Below are 20,745 nucleotides of genomic sequence, written 5' to 3'. Positions count from 1 at the left end.
TAAGCAGTCTGTACAGTAGTGGTCGCGCCTTCTCGCGTTAGCTTCCATGGCGACCAGCTAGAAATGCGTTTTCTCATCTCCACCAGCCGGTAAGCTCCCGTTAGAGAGCTAACGGGCGTCCTATGTCATGAGAAGATGTAGCGTACTAACTCTTTAGAGCAATTGCGCTGTACATTAGTATGCTAAGCTAATGTTGAGCCTTTCACGTTTACCAGCCAGCAGTGACTAGGGGAGCTAGCGGCTCTAAGCTAACTGCTAGCGTTTACCTGCGGGCTGCTGCTAACTACTCTACGCCGCTTGCAAGCTAACAGAATGGAAAGTGTGAAGGAAAACGAATGTGGAGCGCTTTCGTCTTCTTCGACACTGCAGGGAACACTTGACTCTGGCAGTGACAGTAACTCCTTGAAGCCAAGCGGATTATCGCCGCAGCACTCTGGAAAGAGACCATCTATCGGGGAGGATGACGGAGGAGGCGCAGAGGCGAAACTCTTCGGGAAGGGGCTTGCGGCCACCTCCCTTCTCCAGATTGCGATAAGGAACGGGATCTATCAAAGCCAAGTTGCCAACGCTATCGGTGGAGCGGCCAAAAACGCAACCATGTCCGCTGTGAAAACGGCCAACATTTACAGTCTGACATCGGTGAACAGTTCCACCTCGGTAAACTCTATGCTGAGCAGGAGGCGGCACAGGCACAAGAGGAATCTGTCTCTGGGGGCTCCGCCGACCACCGGCTCGACCGGAGCGTCGTCTGCGGAGGCGGCCAGCCCAGCTCCCTCATCCTCGCCGCTGAGCACCCTCAGTCTTGATCGAAAAACCTTCCTCCGACAGAAGCAGTCGAAGCAGCTTCAGGCCTCTGATAAAACATGGGTGAGATCGGACCTCCGGCGGGGTTGCATCCACGTCCACGACTGGCTCACGCCCTCCTACCCGCGACCAGTGCTGTGTACAGTGGACACTACTTCTAAAGAGGTAGCCTGTAAGCTCGAAGGAAGTAAAGCCGGGGCTGTGTTGAGAATTAACTGCAAACCTACTGCTTTAAGTGACCTCAGTGATCTTGGCAAAGATACTAATGGCCATACTGATGACATGAAAAGTCTCAGTGACAGTGTGGATGTTAAAAATCTCCAAAGTGAGGAGAATGAACTCACAAAAAATGTGGAACTGCCTTCTAACTTGCTACTTGATGACAAAACTGCTAGTAATTCTTCATCTGAGGTCTACCTGAATGACATTGGCGTGGATTTGAGTACTGGAGACTGTTATGGCGTCTACTCAGGCTCTGACATAGAGAGCAGCACCTGTGAGGACTTCAGTGCAGGGGGACCAAGAAGCATGGAGCACGGGGATTCACTCAGCGATGGGTTGGGTTTGGGCACTGACTCTTCTGTTCTGAGCCCAAACTGTGACAGTGCCCCAGAGGGACCTGACCCATTTGAGAGCTCCTCTGATGAAACAGACCTCATCTCTTCTCCCTCACATTCAGCTATCTCTCTCCCAGACATCCCCAAGACTTCAAACCAATCCACAAGACCAAACTTTGACACTGAAGCTGGGGCTGATGACAACACAGATACACACATATTAATCAAACCTCCTTCTAAATGCTCCAGCAGCTCACAGGCTCGCCCTCTGACCAGCCAAGCATCTGCCCAGCCTGAGCAAGAGGTCCCTGGGGGGAGCAGAGGATGGCTTGAGCCCATCAATACAAGCCCAATGCCGACCCTCTACATCCAGCTGCACGGTGGAGCTGTGAGGCGGCTTGGGGATGATGAAAGACCTCTGCAGATCTTAAATGAGTACCTAACTAATCTGGGGTTTGAAGATCCATGGCGAGTGCAGGAGGAGGGGATGAATCCTGAAATTGGCTGCCTGATCCGCTTCTACTTTGGTGAGCACTTTATTTTTAGTGAGAAGGAAAGGTATCTTCTCTCAGTAAAGACAACAATTGTCCCAATTCTTATTAAAACATCCTGCAGTGTTAGATGTCAGAGCACCACAAACTACTACAAGCCACTTTAGTGGTGGCTTGTCTCTACACAGTCATTGTTCTTCTATTCTCAACATACCGTGAATGCTGTCATTGTGTTTGGTCATTCAGACTGTTAAACAAGTGGATTCAATTGTCCCAGCAGCACAATAAGCTGTGTTGTGCCTGTAAACCGGCTCAAGCAGGGAGACACATCTGGAGGTAACAGGTGTGCTCTTTCAGCAAAGACCAAATCCTGAGGCATTATAGAATCAGTTTGTCTTCTTCCCTCCTCCTCTTGTTGTTGCTGTTGTTGTTGTTGTTGTTGTTGTTGTTATTGATAAAAGATCCTGTTTTTTCCACTGTCATGGTAAGAGGATGGAAAAACAGGCATGATCTCTTATGGGATTAGCATGACTGGATATTGTTTTTTGACCTCATTTTTGACATCATCAGCAAAGGCTGCAAAATAAGAGTCGGGAGGAAATGGTTGGACTTTAATATATGCTAAAATTCCTTGTATTTTTAGGAGACCCCCCCCCCCCCCCCCCACACACACACACACACACACACACACACACAAAAGAAAAAAAAAATAAAAATAAATAAATAAACAGACCGTTACACATACCATACACTCGTGACATGCAATAAAACTGGTTTCTCTGTACTCTGAAAATGCAGCTGGACAGATTCCCCTGCCCCCATAACACTACGTAGAGTTGTGCAGCTGACAGTGAGGGCCCTTCTATTAATTCAGGAGAAGACATTTTTGCTCTACGTTTTTTGTCCCATATGTGTTTGCACAGCACGAGTTGGTTAATTCTGATGTCCCGAGCTGAGCCAAAGAAGTTTGACTCATCTGAAATCCCAGCAGCCAAATGCACATTGCCACGTTGTGCTGACGCTAAGAGCTAAGAGAAAAGTGACCTTAGTGGAACTCAAATTTCACCTCCTCAGTGTTTCGGCTACCTCTGAGACAGTTGCAGCTGCAGGCTCCTCTTTAGCCTAAAACTGCAGCATCCAGAGGTTGTTGCTTTACTCTCTCAAGGTTAAATACTCAGACTTTACAGACTTTTTTTTAAGTCTGAGTGGCATTTCCAACTTGAAACTACAACTCTCATTCAGATTTGGCTAAAATTCAGCAACTTAACAAGAGAGGTGGCTCAGGATGTCAGATGCTTTTTTGGGGGGACACAAGCAAGAAAAATTTGAGGTCTAGCATCAGCAGGGTGTGGCTGTTGCCTGCTTTATGAGAGACAGGATGTTCCCCATTCAGAGAACTAGACGGACGGAAAGGGCATGTATGTGTGTGTATATTAACAACCAACATCTTACCTCCTCCGCCTAGGAAAGGGTGGACACACACAATGCACATTCCTCAAAGTTGTTTAGTGTAAACTGGGCTTTGTTCATTGTGTTCATGTTTATGTTAATCATATATTATTTTTTGGACTAGATACTGATCAATCTACAAATAATGACAACAATTTTACCAACCAGTCATAAGGTTTGTTAGTTTAAGCCCAACAGTTCACACACATCTTGTCTTCTAAAGCTGCAGGCTAATGAAATGAACTATAGTAACTCTTGGCTGTCTTCTTTTCAACATTTAGTTTCACTTTCAGAGAAACTCTTCTCCTTTATTAGTTTCTAGCTTATCTACATTTCAGTGCATTGGTGTCTGTAAAGTCAGACCTCACTGTTCTGTCTGTAATGAGGAAATGCACAGAATTTGGAAAAGGACATGTTGGTAGATCTTAATTATATGTCAGTCTCCTAAATGATTTCAAGCACAAGTAGTGTTGAATGATAAGTTAAAATAATATTATTTATTTTAATTATGATTGAGACATGCTACCTCCACCTTCCGTGGGATTTGCTCCTATTTTATCTGATATTTAGCAGTAAACTGAAATGTTTGGTGTGTAAAGCAGCAAATTAAGTATATAATCTTCGTCCATTGAAAGCATAACATATTTTACAATATATAATAAGAACATATGTTATAATATTAATATATAACATTTTGCAGATGGAAAATTAATCGACACTTTTTAGCTTTTAGCTTTTATTTTGTGTTTGACCAGGAGTTTCCTCAGATTAGGTGTGTTGCCATGGGCCGGCTTGCATTTAGCCCCAAAAATGTCTGCGTCGGGTTTTGAAAAGTATAACCATACCTGAGGTGGCGTTGAGCTTGCCATTATTGCACTGTTTTTGTTTGATTTCAACCCACTGCAGAAGTGACATCATGGTGTCACTCTCCCTGTAATCTCCATCAGATGTTACTGGTACTAAAATTTGGTGCTAATGAGGGTAGAGACGTAATTCAGTCGGTACCATTAAAAAGTATAGAGTTTGGTAACCAACTGATGATGGATGATAAAATTTGATATTAAAAAACCGATTGCTCCATTAGTTGAAATTGGAGATGATACAGTGACAGTAAAGTTCTGGATAACTTTTTCAGGGTTGTTGGTATACTGTAATAAGATACAAACCTCAGTGTTATTGCTGATCACGGAAAGCATAAAATTGGAAGATATTGCACTGATATAGGATTTTTAAAATTGATGCCAGTGTTTGGTGATGTAAAAATCCAATATAAATATCGAGGTCTAAAGATGTAAATGATTTTCAAATGATTTGATAAAGAATATAATCTCCAGCAAAGGCAGGAGTCAGTGAGTAATTCATAAGGTATATTTTACATGATGATACAGCGATTCTATGATATGCTAGAACACAATAAATCATGATGTGTATGAAGCTGAATTGGAAAAAAGTAGCCCAAACACTTACATGCCTGAATTAAGAGTCTAAAACAGGTTTAATTTAAAAAAAGAAAAGATTCAATTTAAGACTCTGTACCTGACAGATTTAAATCATTTGCACTTTAATGGTACTGAATGAAATCTGTAAAGCACTGAGGTTCACTGAGGCATTACTGATGAGTCAGCTAGGGCTGGTGAAACCTAGGTGACTGGAGGAGGCAGTAGGGAGGATGTAGGTGCTGGCATTGTAGGACATTACATAACAAGGTAATCTGATTTCAGGCCTCTCAGTGGCTCAGACTCTTCATGTGTCTCCCTTTTTCTTATTCACTGCTAAGAGCATATAAAGTAACTCTGACTTTCCAAGATTTTAAAAACTCTGGACAATTTAGTCAGTGCTTTAAAAGACCTGGAATGTGTTCTGGCTTATACTGGCAAAAGTAGCTCCAATTCATTACTGAAGCTAATTTGTGTCAGCAAAGGGTTAATGTAACAAATGATGCCTGAGTGACTGCTCTCTCTGCCAGCCCACAGGCTATTGAGCTACAGTTCTCTTACATAACCACACAGCTCTCACTTTGTGAAAGAGAAGACCATTGAGAGAGAGTTGATTCACAAAATCCCATAGAGCAAACAACAACAACAAAGACCGTAACCTCTATAAAGCTGTTATGAAAAGTCTGTTACTGTCATACTGTCTTCTTTCCCTCTGCAGGTAAGCCTCGTAGTGTGGGAGGTTCTGAGCGCGTGCAGCTGTCTGGGGTGTTCAACGTGCGGAAAGGGAAGCTGGCACTGCCCGTGAACCGCTGGTCAAAACGTCAGGTCACTCTGAGTGGAACTTGCCTCATTGTCTCGTCTGTGAAGCATGCCCACACTGGCAAGATGCACATCCTCCCTCTCATCGGAGGAAAGGTACTTTGTGAGACGTTTCATGTCTTTGACACACAACAAGAAAGTACTGTGGCTGGGTATCTGTTTATCAGGGACAAAAATACTCTGTGGTTTAGACCAGAGGTCTTTTTGTTCCTGCTGCATCAGGATGTCTTCTTTCTAGCTTGACTGTAAGCCTTTGTTGAGATTTGGCCAGAGACTAGTGTTTCCCACATAAAACATCTGTGCACAACAGCAACATAAGCAATGTGTTCTCAATCTTATTTTGAAAGTTCAGTCACTGTTAAGCATCTCAGTCCCCACCAGTCTTGAATGTTTTTCCTGCATGGGCAAGCTGCTCAGGTCTCAGGTTGGGTTGGTTGTTGATGGTATTTGGCTCTCTTCAGTCTCTTGTCCTGTGATGAGACAGACTGCAAATCCACATCTTGTACTGTAGTAGCCTATGGCAGTTTTTGTTCTGCTCTGTAGAGCCGCAGCAAGGGTGGCCATGCTAACGTGGACTTGCAGTTGGTGTAGAGCTGGTTTCCTTACACAGAGCTCACCAGGACTACAAAGCAGAACAAGGACTACTGTGACAGCTGTAATTTAACAGTGACGTTAGTCTGTCCACTGATTGGGGAACCTACTGAAAAGGCTTCATTGTTACATTTATGAAACTATAACGTACTTTACAAAAGTCATGAGCCACCCTCATTTCTTTATATTTCGCTTCCCAGAAGCCAGACTTTCTAGAAATTGTTTAAAGTGTCCTTGAACAATAGTTTACTGGGCTTTCTGAAAACCTTTCAAAGTCTTTTACTCTTTTTCAGTCTAGTCCTTGTACCTGACCATTTCATGAATTAATGAGTTTTTTTGTTGTTGTTGTTAAGGCACTTAATACTGACCTAATCATTCAAGCTTAAAAAAGGCACCAAGCTGAAAGGATAAACCAGTGTTGTCTACACATGATAGACAACTTGGCAAAGAAAAAGTTTATATTGCATCTTTAGGCATTAGTACTTGTTGCAAAAGCACATCATTGGTTCCCATTTCTTCAATTGAATCTACAAAAAAATCCCATAGGTGTGACAAGTATAAAAGGGTATTTTTGCATCAGTAAGGTTAAGAATGCATTTTAATGAGGGAAACGGGGAGAAAATATATCAAAAAAGCTAGACTGAAAAAAAGTGGCAACAAGCTATGGAGTGATGAATCCATATTTGAAATTTTTGGTTTAAATTGGAGTTTAGGAGAGAGGTACAACAGTGAGTGTTTACAGCCATATGTAAAACATGGTGGAGGGTCTGTCATGGTTTAGGGCTGCATTTCATTTGCATTATGAGAATGTCATTGGAGAGACAGCTGTGATTATATTAATTAATTACTTTGATTTAATTGAATGTAATTTTTAATGCAGGTGGAGGAAGTGAGAAGACACAGCCACTGTCTGGCTTTCAGCTCAGCTGGTCCTCAGAGTCAGACCTACTACATCAGCTATGACTCTTACACCGAGTACCTCCGCTGGCAGAGGACAGCCTCAAAGGTACAAAGTGCAAGTGTAGTCAGAGGCACATCTGAACATTCAAACACTTTGCTGTCATCATTGCTTCTGTCTGTACTGGTTACTAGTAGTTCCCTTGCTAACGTGCTTTATATGCAAGTGTAAATCTACAGCTTCTCAAGTGCAGAATTGCCTTTTTGTGTTAGTATCTCTTCTGCTAAAGAATAATACTGGATATTGAGTTTCAAACTTAAGAAGCAAGTATGTGTACACTGTCCACATTTTTAAAGAAAATACATCATCATCTGTGCCCTCCTAGTGTGTGTGAATTTAAGGTTTGAATTTAGCATTAAAACACTATAAAACTATGGATTTGTGTGGCTAGTAGACTATGTTTAAGCATTGCAGCTCATGCTTGTTGGTTCCAGAAGTACTTGCTATTTAAATCTATAATTCTAATTTCATTAATGTATAGTGGCAGATACTGGTTTAGAGATGTTACAGGGTTAGGGTTAGCAGAGTGCTTCTGTGGCTCATACGGACCCATTTACACTTGCATACCACCGAACAGTGATCACCATCTTGAGCAACTTGTGTCTCAGTTATGTGCTAAAAGGACAGTTAAGCATGTGGATGAGAGGAGTCAAAGGTTGATCTGTGAACTCATTTGACAAATATGAGCATTAGCCTCATAGTTGACATACTTTTGGAGTGTTGTGTAAACAGGAAAACTAATTCCAGTAACACAAAACCGGTTTTGGTGTTCGTATGAGCACCTTGCTTTCGTTTTTGAAAGACTTTTGAATGTTTCCTTTAAAGAGGACCGATTCTGCTTTTCATTATTTCCTGTCACACCATTGTTACTGTTACAATATCAGAATTTAATGATTGAGTTTAGCATGTGTACAAGTAATCAGTGTGATCTAAATACTCAAACAGTTTCATACTGTTTTATTTTGTTGGGTTTTTTTTCTTTAATAAATCTTTAGTAAATATTCAGTAAATATTCCTAAAAAGGTCATCTCAGGCAAACAGATGGGTGTAAGCAGAGCAGCCCCACTCACTATTCAAGCCTTCTGCTTATGAGGGGTAGCCAATGGGAAGAGAGTTAGCTGAAAAGTAGAGGAGCTAAAATCGTGTGTTCAAGACAGAGGCTTAAGGGCTGCACCAAGGCCTATTATAATGAAAATAAGGATTATTTTGGACTGTGAGTCATGTAAAGCTAGTTTAATAGAGTACAAGAATAAAAATTAGTCTGAAATGAACTTAATGGATCCCAATTAAGGCTAGTTTGATGTGTCATGGAAGTAACTGCATGGCTGTTGTCATTACAAGGTATCGTATGGTCCTATTCCTCTCTCTCTCTGTCAGATTGCCTCTCAGAGGGTGAACTCGGTGGACCTGTCATGCTGCAGCCTGGAGGAGCTGCCTGCTCAGCTGTTTTACAGCCAGGACCTTACCCACCTCAACCTCAAAAACAACTTCATGTCCCCTCACAAAGGTGTTCCAGCACTCACCAGGTCAGTTTCTCTCATCAGCTCTCCTGCACACACTGATTCTCAGAGCACATCTCCTCCTGTGTTTAATGATACGGCACGGGGAGGATCTGGTAGTAAACATTTTGTGTAGTTTCTTCTTTTGTGTGTGTGTGTGTGTGTGCACGCGTGTATGCATGTGTGCGTGTGTGTTTGGTTATCCATGGGTGGTGGAAGCATGATGGTTTTTGGGTGTGTGTGTCTGAGTGATTAAAAGAGAGCTGCAGCAGTGATGAGAGATTTGACATCAGCTGTCTGGTCTCTTGGGCAGAAGGCTTCTCTGTGTTTTCCAGGTCAGATTAGGTGACGTCAGCTGCGGATGTCACGGTTTTATGAGGCTTAGCAGTCTTTCTCTGACTTTCGTTTATCTCAATATTTTTTGATGAAGGTAGTGTGAAAAAAAGCCAAAGTATAATGTGGCTAAATTTGGAAAATTGTCTTGCACATTTTTACTGTTGTACAAACAGGCTTTTACAAAAGCCTTAGTATTAGGTCTTGAAACCTGTTTAGTATCGAGGAGGAAAACCTTCCAGGTCATAAATACGAATTGAATTTACTTCTTAATTACTTTTTAATTGGTTCATCATGGAAGTTTTGATCAGTTTCTCTCATCTATAAACAACAAACTGACCCTATTTATTTCCCACTTCTGCTATCATGTATAGCAGAAGTGGGAAAGTGGGGTTTGGTGCTTTCATGAATCACAGAGAAAGCACCAAACCTTACAGTTTGTTTACACAGTGAGATGCAAGATGTAACATATCAGCTGAACAGATAAAACACTATTAACTCACACTGTAAACTCATCAGAAAAACACTAATAAAATTTGCCTGGCTCACTCTTTAGTCCCTTGCTTTACTCAGTTATAGTTTTTTTGGAGGCTGTTTTTATTTTAAATTTTTTAAAATAAAAAAAACTAAAAGCAGGTTTTGTTTTTATAAAGTAAATTTAAAAAGAAACTCACTGACTAAAACTCAGAATAAGGTAATTGTATAATGCTTAACGTCTCTCAGCAGGGGATCAAAAAGTGGTTTTCCCCAACTGTACTTTGCCATGGTAGTGTGCTGCTCCTGAACTGGCTCTGTTTAAATAATGGATTGATACATATAACACCACAAACTGACTGATTATCTGGAAATGCCCTTTAATTATTTCTAGAAAATCACTTAGACCTTAGTGCACAGATAAGAGCATTCCTAGTTTTTAGAGACGTTCTCACTTTACTCTTTTTACAGCTGAGCATCAATGAGATGTATTCTCAGCAACTTAGACTTGGTCCTTGTGTCTTTTGGTTATCTTGGCAGCAATTTCAAAGGCATTTGACCATTCTGTAAGCTTTGATTTGCAACGTAGAGCACGAAAACTTGTCACTTTGGATGAAAATGATGACGATGGGGGTTGCACATTGTTTTTGACAGTTTTGTGCTAATGAGGACATCAGTATGAGAGTAAAATCTCTCTTTTCTTAAGTTTTTGTACAAAATTTGCATGTTGAGTTCTAGATAAGTAAAAATGCCCTGATCCTCAAATATAGATTACACTTTTAGCATAAACTGTCTCTAGATTGTTTTGTAAAGGGATCAGCTTTACTTTTCATGGTAAAGTGGGTAAGTAAAGTGACCAGCACTGACTGACCTATTATGTACAGTCAGAGATTAGCAGCATTCATCTGAACAGCCTCGTTTTCCTTTCAGTCTGTCTTTATTTTGGCTTCTTGCATCTATGCCTGTCAAGGCAACATGACATCGAAACCTGACATTTGCCTGATGCCAACCTCTACACGTCATTGTTTTTGCACAAACATATGCATACCATGCAGTGTTTTAGGCACTGTGTTCTTGCTGTGGTCGGCAGGTGAGTCTAACTAAGAAGAATGTAGGCCTGGATCAGCCTGTCACTCTGATTGCTCTGTGAACTGGATTAGTTTAGAGGAAAAGAGCACCATGAATATACACAAGCTCCTACCTGAAGCACAGGCTGCGTTGTTCTGTTGAAAACTTGATACTTTGTGTCCTTGAAGCTTTGTATTAGCTTCTTCTGTGCTGATTTCCATTTTTAATCTGGCAGCTGTTGTGTAAAAATAGTTGTTCACTGTGTGTCTTTTGTGTTTTAAAGAAGGCCAGAGTCTGATTATAGCTCGGAGATGAATATCTTTGTCTCTCTTTGTCTGGCCCTGTTCCTCTTGCCCCTCCCTCCTTCTCTCTCACACACTCTTGCTGAATACTTCTCTCTCTTTCTCTCCCCTTTTCTTTAGGTTTTGTAAACTGAGAAGCCTTAGTCTGTCAAATAACGCTCTGTCTGAGTTTCCTCTGGCCTTGTGTGACATCACCTCCCTCACGGAGCTAAACCTGTCTGGAAATCGTCTCTCCTCTGTGCCTGCAGAACTAGGAACAATGCACAAGTAAGTAAATGATGATCCAAGGTTTGCAGTTTCATAAGGATGAAGCCTAAAATGGGATGTGTCCTCACTGACCTGCATTTTGCTGACAGAGACATCAGTCTGGAGTTGTTGTCAGTACCCTTACATCAGCGTTGATTAATCCATCTCTGTATTAAGCGAACAGCTGGCTGTGCACCAGACTTCTGTCCTGAGCGTGCAGAGGTGTTGTCCAGGTGGTCACTGTACACAGTGACACTAACACTGTCTCTGTGTGATGTGGGAGTTTGGAGTTTCTGCCCATATGCTGGCTTTTTTTTTCTTCTACAACTTTTAGTTGTTTAGTTTAGTTTTTTCTAGGAATTTCAAAAGATTCATTCTTTTCACGCAAAACACAATTTTTATGTCTAACTTGGAATCGGTGTGTTTATTTGGAAACAGTATTTTACTTTTAATGTAAAATACTCGGCTATGTTCCATAGCTGAATATAAATTAATATTTAAAAAGTCTCAAATGAAGATTGTTTATACTTATAGACAAGTCAGTAAATAAGTGTCAGAGTCCTGTTCAGTGTCTGAAGTCTTTTCTTAGTGTATGTTATAGATTATTCTGTTCATTCAGCCTTAACACTATATTTCCATAACATTTGCCTGCTTCTCCTTTTAGAGATTGATGCTGGATCTTTTATATTGTGTTTGTTCAAGTAACTTGCGCACTCTCTGGTTATCAGCTGATTTCTGAAGCTAAAGTTGAAAAGCCTTAGATTTTTTGGATTTGTTGTCTGTCTTGCTCTGTACCTTCCCTACATCTCTCAGGCAAATGATTTTCTGCTGCTGCAACGCATCTGATTCAAGGTGCTGTTCTGCATACCTCGATTCTAACAAGTGGTCATTTGAGTTACTGCTTCTTTCCTGTCAGCTTGAAGCCATTTGACCATTCTCACCCAGAGAACTGCTGCTTACTGGATATTTTCTTTTTTTCAAGCCATTCTGTGTAAACTGTGTAAAAGTTTGTGTGGGAAAATTCCAGAAGTACTTAATACTCCGACCAGCCTGTCTGGTACTGACAACCCCAATTTATTGGTCTGTTTGAACCTCAGCAGGTCATCTTGACCATCTTTAAAGGCATTTATGTTATCAGGCAGTTAAACAGGTGTACCTAACAGTTATTATACAGTGAGTGTATAATAACTGCTGCACCTGCAGTATTTGACTTAAACACTTTGTGCTGTTTTTACATTTGATGTCTTTATCTTTACTCAACAAACTGAATAAGTCCCAGCAGGCGTTGTGCCGCGTCCCTCGATGATAATGAGTTGAAAGATCACAGGGTTCATGATGACCACAAAAAGGGTCTTTGAGGCTTGAGGGAACTGTGAAGCTGTTGGCTCTTCTTAGACTCATGTCTCATTTCAGGTCATCACCTGAAAATATTTTTGTAGTAGACGCCTTGTTGACTTTCATTATATTCCCTGCACCCCTCCCCCATTTTTTTTTTCTTCTCCTTTTTAAAAATTAGGGCAGTCAGAGTTAACCAGATAATAGTTAGTCTTTCTTGTTTTGTTTTGATTAAGGAGGGACCACAGTATTGGTGTATGTTTTTTACACACAGTATCTGTATTATTCTGATTAAACGCCCCTCCCTCTGTTTGGCTCTGGCCAGCCTGCAGACTCTTCTCCTGGATGGTAACCTTCTGAGTTCACTGCCTGTGGAGCTGGGCTCTCTGGAGGGCTTGACCTACCTCGGCTTATCCTTCAATGGTTTCAGCTGTGTGCCCCCTGTCCTAGAGAAACTTGGAGGGATGGAGAGACTCTGTCTGGCAGGGAACCAGCTCTCTGTCCTGGATTTGGCTGGCCTGCAGTGGCTGTCTGCTCGCTACATAGATCTCAGGTAAGAATGTCCGTGCAGTAGCTTACATTTATAGAAGTACCAATGACAAATACTGCAGTTCTGCATGACTCCCCTTTTATGTTTGGTGGTCTTTGAAACGACAACAAAGGTTTAATTTAGTCTTTTGAAGTACAAAATAAAGAGGTAGACAGTGAAGGAAGGGAACCTGTCAGTTAATTATAATTTCGGTCAATCGTACTACGAATGCCTAACAACTTCTTCTCAGGTTCTGAAATGTGAAACGGGTCAGAGGTTTTAAAGTGTTTGTTTCTTCTGGTCCTTTCTGCCCTCTTCCTTTATTTCCCCCTTCTCTGTTCCTCTCTGTGCTGTCTACCTCAAACAGGCTGAACCAGCTTCAGAAGGCGACAGTGGCAGATGTGGAGCAGCTGGCCCACATTGTTCATCTGGACCTGAGGGATACAGGTCTAGACGAGCTGGATGTCAGCTCTCTCTGCAAGCTGGAGCTCCTCCGCTGTGACAGAAACACTCTCGCCCTCCTCAGAGTCTGTGGCCACGCCCTCAAGAGCCTGCATGCTGCACACAACAGTACGACCACTTACTTTATTCTAGAGAGATATTTAATTCAGAAAGACATTCGTGCCATAAAGAGTTGTGTTGTGTTTTTAGAGCTGAAGCAGCTGGAGGTGCAGCCTGTTCCAGAGAATCTGACTGTGCTGGATTTATCCTGGTATTAAAACCAAGAATACTTCACTGTCCTATTTACAATCTAGAAGAACAGAACATGTGCTTGTTGTAAGCTGGGTGCTGACTCTGTTTGTTTTCCTAAAGGAACAAGCTGGGATGTGTCCCCGACTGGGTGTGGGAGAGCAGCAGACTGGAAGTGCTGGACATCAGCCATAACTGTGTCACTGAGCTGCCTGTACGGTGAGCATCGCACAGACACATGACTCTTATGCTTTTCATGAAAGAACAGGTGGGGAAATGACAAAAATCAAAGGGATGGGAAGCAGCTTGGATGTAACAGCTGATAATAATGCATTACTAGAACTTACTTGATCTTAAATGTGCCTGTGGTGTGGTTCTTAAACTATATTAAATTATGTTTAAAAAGACTTAAAGAATCAAACTTGCAAAATTAAACTAAACTGAAGAGAAAGTAATTACTGAAAATAAAAACTAATGAAAATATACAAAACTACATCTCTGTTTCAGGCAGTTTTTTTTTTTTTCAAATTGTGACTCTGTATGAAACTAGAGGGAGGGATATCACCTAACATTTTTAGCTACAATTTAAACATGCCCCTTAAATGTATCACATACTATCATAAATTTACTGTTTAGAAAGGAGGACAGCTAAAAGGATCCACTGACTGCGTGTGTCTGTCTGGCTGTGCATGCGTGCTTCTGTTTAAAACGTGGCTATGCGAAATGAGGAGATTGTGGGTTGCAGTTTTCTGTAGAACTTTTCATCCAAACCACATGAGTGGCTAGAGGCTTTATCACAGGAAACCAAAGACATCATAATGATGCATTTAAATAAAACGTGTTGAGCTTCCTCTGTGAGAACCAGCTTACATTTCTGCTGATTGGAATTCTCAAAATTTGGAAGTTTTAACTTTTCCAAATTTCGCCAGCTCTCAATTTTTACACCTTTTCAGAGGCCTGTGCGAGGGTTAAAACATGTTTTTAAAGTTTATTATTAGAATTATATTTGGTTAGTTATTTTGCACTTATTTGTGATGATTGCAATTATGGGTAAATATGGCATTATTATTAGTGAATGTCTTCACACAGTTAACAAAACAAACGTGTGTGTGTGTGTGTGTGTGTGTACCTCTCCATACACAGAGTGGAGTAGGCAGCAGAGCAAGGGAAACACTGTTAACAGAGAAGAGCTTTTAGCCGTAGTATAAGAACTGCTCATCAAGTTGGTACGGACCTAAACTCACCACTTCATTTATTCAGACCTAGAGCAACACACCTGCGAAGTGTTAGGCAGATCTTATGAATAGTTGTTGAGATGGGTGAAAAACAGATGGACAGACAGATTTTCTTTCATTCGTATGATGTAATGCTGCATTCACAGTCAGAGTTATTTGGGTTCATTCATGCTTGATGAGTTTCCAGCTACATGCTACATGAATCTCAAGCATAGATTAACTGAATACAAAGTGAACTCATTGAACCTCCATGGGAAATCAGATGGGGGCTCAGCATGGTGGTCCCACTAACAGATATACAGCGCACACACTGAGCTGGCTGTGCTGTTTGTGTTTTAGGCTGCTGTCCAGTGGGAGCCTGAGAAAAGCTGCTGGCAGGCTGGAACGATGTGTGTCAGCTGGATGAGAGGCTGGAGCGATCACAACTGGAAGTCCTGGACCTCCAACACAACCATCTAACTGAGCTCCCACACAACTTGTTCATCAAAGCGCAGAGGTGGACACATCTTTTTCTTCCCTCTTTTTGTTCTTTTCTTGTGTGTTTCTTCCCATCCCATGTATCCGTTATTTATCTTGTACTAAATTTGTACCCTCTGTTGGAAACTCCTCCCAGCCTGCGATACCTAAATGTGTCAGCCAATAAGCTGGAGAACCTCCCTGCAGCCAGCCTATCAGAGGATGCCTTCAGCAGCCTTCAAGAGCTCTATGTGACTAATAACAGCTTGACCGACAAGTGCATCCCTCTTCTGACTGGACACGGCCACCTCAGAGTGCTTCACCTCGCCTACAACCAGCTGCAAACCTTCACTGCCAGGTGAAATACTGCACTTGATATAAACTGAGCTTTAAAATGTGACCGTAAAGGCTTCTTTACATCTGGACATGTTAGACTTGACTGTACGGTTCCCTCACTCACTCCACCTCTAACCACCAAATCTCACATTCCTTTGCTTTTACAAGATGTTCTATTCCTAAGTAAATGTTACACATCCTTCATCATCCTGTATAAAATCTGAGCTTTGGTGCAGGTCATGATTGCTCCTTTTTACCTCCACGTCCTGCAGTAAACTAGCTCGACTGGAGCAGCTGGAGGAGCTGGACTTGAGTGGCAACAGGCTGAGAGCAGTGCCCACGACCATTCTCAACTGTCAGCGCCTGCACACGCTTTCTGCCCACTCCAATTGTATCAGCGCCTTCCCTGAGGTCCTCCAGCTGCCTGAGATTAAGGTAACTCTTAACTCTTTTTCACCTAGTAATAGGGAGGTAGCTGTAGTGTACTAATACCACTCAATGAATTAATGCTCACCTGCCACAAGTAACATTTGAGAGGAGGACGTAGCTGTGGTAATGTAAATGCTGGGTGGATTATCCAGTGTTACAGAAGAGAAACAAGAAGAAAATAAGATGTTTCTATAAGACATCATTCTTCAAGAATTGCAAAAAGAAAACTGAATTTATGCAGTTTATAAAACAAATTGGAAAAGGATGAAAAATGAGACAAAGACACTTAATTTAATCTGTTGTGTGCACATGTCAGGACTGACACTGTGTTTCTCTTCAGTGTGTCGATCTGAGCTGCAACGAGTTGACTGAGGTGACTCTGCCAGAGATCCTTCCTTCAAAACTCCAGGAGCTCGACCTCACAGGAAATCCTCGACTCAGCCTCGACCACAAGAGCCTGGAACACCTAAAGTATGAAACACTAGCATAAAAACACCACCGCCTGAGCTTGGGAATAAAAGAGCAACTGAGCTTAGAGCTTAGAGAGCTTAGAGCTTTTTATTGTCATTGTGCAGTTTCTTGCACAGCGAAATTGGGTAGCTGGACCACAAAGGTGCTAAAATAAGAAGAAGAGAAACCAATATACAATAAGGCTGAAAAAATAAAAATAAATAAATAAATAGAATAAAAAGCAGTGTATATGTATACATCTACAACTGCTTGACCTGTCCTGTTCTCCCTCTCTCAGCAGTAATATCCGATGTCTGAGGGTGGATCCTTCACATTCAGCTCCTTGTGGGAGTGAGAGCCAAGGAGTCCCTGCAGTCTGGAGTCACGGCTACACGGAGGCCTCTGGAGTTAAAAACAAGTCAGTCTTTTTTTGGTGCTTCAGTTTTTTGTTTTTTATGCCCCATCTCTTGCTTTGCGTCATTGTTCTTGTTCTAAACTGCCTCCTTCTTGCTGTCCTCAGGTTGTGTGTGGCTGCTCTGGCTCTGGACAGCTTCTGTGGCATTAACGAAGCTCTGTATGGAGTTTTTGATGGAGACCGGAATGTCGAGGTGCCTTATCTGCTGCAATGCACCATGGGAGATGTGCTCGCAGAGGAACTTCACAGGGGCCAGAGGCAAGAGGACTACATCACCAACACTTTCCTCACCATGCAAAGGTAAACACTGACCTCCAAACAACATGTGATTCGGAAGGAAACAGCCTCACCTCACTCAGGATGTTGTGTGCGCATCTCCTGCAGGAAACTGGGCACAGCAGGCCAGAGGATGGGTGGGTCAGCAGCTCTGTGTCACATCAGACATGACCCGGTAGCTTCCAGTGAGCATGGCGGCTGCTTCACTCTGAAAGCCGCCAACATCGGCAGGTGCCAGGCTGTTTTGTGCCGAGATGGCAAAGCTATGCAACTTTCACACATCCACACTGTCAAAGACGAGGCCGAGTACCAGAGGGTTCGACAGCATAACGCTATTATCACTGAGGTAACAACACGTTTCATATGCTGCACAAAATGCTGAAACAAGTCCACCTGTGATTCTCAGTTCCAGCTCCATATTTGTATTTTTGGACTCTACTGGAGTTGCTTTGCATTTTTGAAACTTTAGCCATGGTTAATATGAACAGCCAGAATTTGCATGCTTATACTATATAAATGGATAATAGAAAATAACAAAGAAAAGCAGAATCTGGCCGTTTAATTGAACTAAATGTTGTCTGGCTTAAGCTATTCCCTGTCTTAAACCACTGTGGACAGAACATCTGTCATTTTGGGACTACTGATGTGGCGAATCTATTCGCAGACTGTTTTGTAATGTTTTTTTAAATAGTTTGGTGAGACCAACAATATAAAGCACACAAATACTGAATCTAAACAGACAAAAAGAAAAATTTACTTTGGAACAAGAGAAAATTGGTTTTGTTTGATTTATTACTGAAACTGTCAGCAGTTCATTTTCAACACTACAAAACCATAAATAAATGTTGTTATTGTCGAGTTTTGTCCGGGAGAAAATACAAACGCCTCTGCTCGTCCTTATCCTCTCTGCAGGATAACAAAGTCAGCGGTGTAACAGACTCCACCAGGATTATGGGTTACTCCTTCCTCTGCCCATCAGTGACACCCCGCCCCCATGTTTCCACGGTGACGCTTACCCCACAGGACGAGTTTTTTCTCCTGGGCAGCCGGAGACTGTGGGACATGTTGTCTCCCAGCGAGGCGGTGGAGGCGGTAAGGAACTTACCAGACGCTCTGGCTGCTGCAAAGAAGCTGGTGACTCTGGCCCAGAGCTACGGCTGCTCCGATAGCCTCAGTGCCGTCGTTGTGAAGCTCAGCATCACTGAAGACTGCTGCTGCTTCTGCGAGCCACCGCCTCCGCCACCCAGCCCTGGCCCAGCAGCTCAGCTCGGCGCACATCCTTATTCGGGAAGCAGTGACGGCAGCGTGCCGCTGCCCCGCCGCCGCACGCCTCCTCAGGAACAGTGAGCGAGTTAAGCAGCGAGTTCAGCACATCTGAGATGAGCAGCGAGGTGGGATCAACGGCGTCCTCGGAGGAGCCACTGACGCAGACTGAACCCTCATCCTCTCAACTGAACCCCCCAGGGCGAGCTGGCACACACAGGCCCACCTGTAGGGGGAGCAGCTTCCACAGGCAGTTCTCTGGAGCACTGTCTGATAACGGGCTTGACAGCGAGGATGAGGAGCCCATCGCTGGTGTCTTCTCCAATGGCAGCCGAGTGGAGGTGGAAGCTGACGTCCACTGTCTTTTACGACACAACTGCGCTCAGTCTCAGCAAAGCACAGACAGCCCTGCCCCTGTCACGCTGCAGAGTGAGTCTCTGCCTCTGGCCTTCCCTTCTCCATCTGCCTCCCCCGTCCCGCCCTCCTCTCCCTACCTCGGTGGGGAGGCTCGGTCAGGCACTCTGGGCCGGAAGGCTCGAGGTAATGGCTCTGTGGCCTGCCAAGGCAGGAGCCAGGACCTCATTGAGGAGGCTGCCGATGCTCCCGTCAAGAAGCAGGGGGGCTACTTCAACGCCCCCGCCCAGCCAGACCCTGATGATCAGCTCATCATTCCCCCAGAGCTGGAAGAAGAAGTCCGGCAGATCATCCAGCAACAGCAACAGCAGCTACAGACACACAGCCAGCAAGCACACAACTACCAGAATCCTGCAGACTACTTCCTCACACCCCTCTGACGGCTGCTCTCCACAACTGGAGTCAATCTGTTTCACACAAGACCGCAGAGTCTTTGTGAACAAGTTCAGCATTAAGTTCACTCCAAGACCTCAAGATACTCTGACCCGGCTTTGAGACTGTTTCCTTACAGCTTTTGTTTTGTTTACTTCACCTTGAAACCAATGAAACTTTTCTAACACTCATGTTGATGAAATGTTCACCTGTAATTCATTTGTTCCACATATTGATTTGAAGCACTTTGCTTTGGGTTAGCCTCACTGATTCTATGTTTAATGGTACTCAGAGTTGGACCTGTCTGTTTTTGTCTTGGAGTAGACTGTTTCTCTCCTTGCTGGTTGTGGCTGATGGCCTTAAAGTTATTGGAGTTAGCAAAACTTCTGGACTAACTCCCCTAGGAGTTGAATACTTTTAAGTGACCTCGTCACTGAAGCGTGCTAATGTTCTCTGAGAGAAAAGATGATTATTTGTGAAGGCTGATATTCCAGATGTTTGTTTTTCGGGGTGTGCAGAGTCCAGTGGTGCTGCATTGACTACATGCCGATCAGTGGTTGACAGCTTAATGAATGTTCTCAGAACAGTGTTAGTTTTCAGCAAACCGCACAAGAGAGCTACTTTTGCTATATAATAAAGTTTTCAGATAACCAAAAAATGTCGGACTTGTGTTTATCGGTTAAAATCTTGTTCATTCAGAACCATCCACAGAGTTTCACTTTTATGTTTTTACACATCTGCTTCTCAAGCTTCTGGTTGTCACCTGCATACAGTCCACACATTCTCATTCATTTCTTTTTATTAATTTAACGTGTGTGTATAGCTGCACTGAAAAGAGGAAATTATTGTATTTCGAGAATTCAACTTTTACTTATTGTGCATTTCTTCTAGAAGCCTTATTCACCTAATCGCACGCACGCGCGCAGCACTTATATTCATTTTCTTACATTCACACACTGATGCATTGGGGTAACTCAGGTATTTTGTATCTTGCCCAAGGACACATGGTCAGCGCAAACTGTATTTCTAACTTACAGGAAGATTAAGTCAAGAATTGTCTAGAGCAGCAGTCCCCAATCTTTTTTGCACTGCGGACCAGTTTAATATCAGACAATATTTACAGGGACCGGCCATTAAGGTGTTGCGGATAAATACATCAAAATAAAATGATACGACCAAAACAAAAACTGTGGTATTTTGTAAATATAATAATAAACGAGAATTCACTGTGTAACTTTATTAGCAGCGTCCTAGTGATGGGATTTCCGGCTCTTTTCACTAAAAAGAGCCGGCTCTTTCGGCTCCAAACCGGTTCTTCAGGTTGTTTTGTTGCTGTAATTAATTTATTATTAACAATAATATAAAATTATGCACAAAAGGAATTACTATTGTAAAAAAAAAGTGGTTTTATTTATATATGTTTATATATAAATATATACAGTGGCCCCTAGAGACAAAACACGTACAAACTCCAAAACACATTTCTAGCATTAACTGAACTTCAAAACAGAGCTACCT

At 42.5% G+C, this 20,745-nt stretch overlaps 1 protein-coding gene across 1 annotated transcript; it reads left to right on the top strand.

The window, feature by feature from the left end:
- The first annotated feature begins 1 nt into the window (after position 1).
- LOC100702044 (PH domain leucine-rich repeat-containing protein phosphatase 1) lies at positions 2-19,885 on the top strand. The gene is given in 19 exon segments (XM_005462032.4): positions 2-1,888; positions 5,456-5,652; positions 7,028-7,153; positions 8,483-8,631; positions 10,902-11,048; positions 12,688-12,915; positions 13,259-13,461; positions 13,543-13,603; positions 13,705-13,800; positions 15,156-15,180; positions 15,182-15,312; positions 15,430-15,630; positions 15,881-16,043; positions 16,378-16,508; positions 16,786-16,905; positions 17,008-17,202; positions 17,287-17,524; positions 18,091-18,405; positions 18,408-19,885. Coding segments are annotated over 19 exon segments (5,130 nt in total). The 5' UTR covers positions 2-312; the 3' UTR covers positions 19,236-19,885.
- The last annotated feature ends 860 nt before the right edge of the window (positions 19,886-20,745 follow it).

The sequence above is a fragment of the Oreochromis niloticus genome, linkage group LG17, assembly GCF_001858045.2.
Source record: "Oreochromis niloticus isolate F11D_XX linkage group LG17, O_niloticus_UMD_NMBU, whole genome shotgun sequence".
NCBI classification, from domain to species: Eukaryota; Metazoa; Chordata; class Actinopteri; order Cichliformes; family Cichlidae; genus Oreochromis; species Oreochromis niloticus.
Note: the sequence above shows the minus strand (reverse complement) of the source record. Positions and strands in the feature narration are given on the sequence as shown.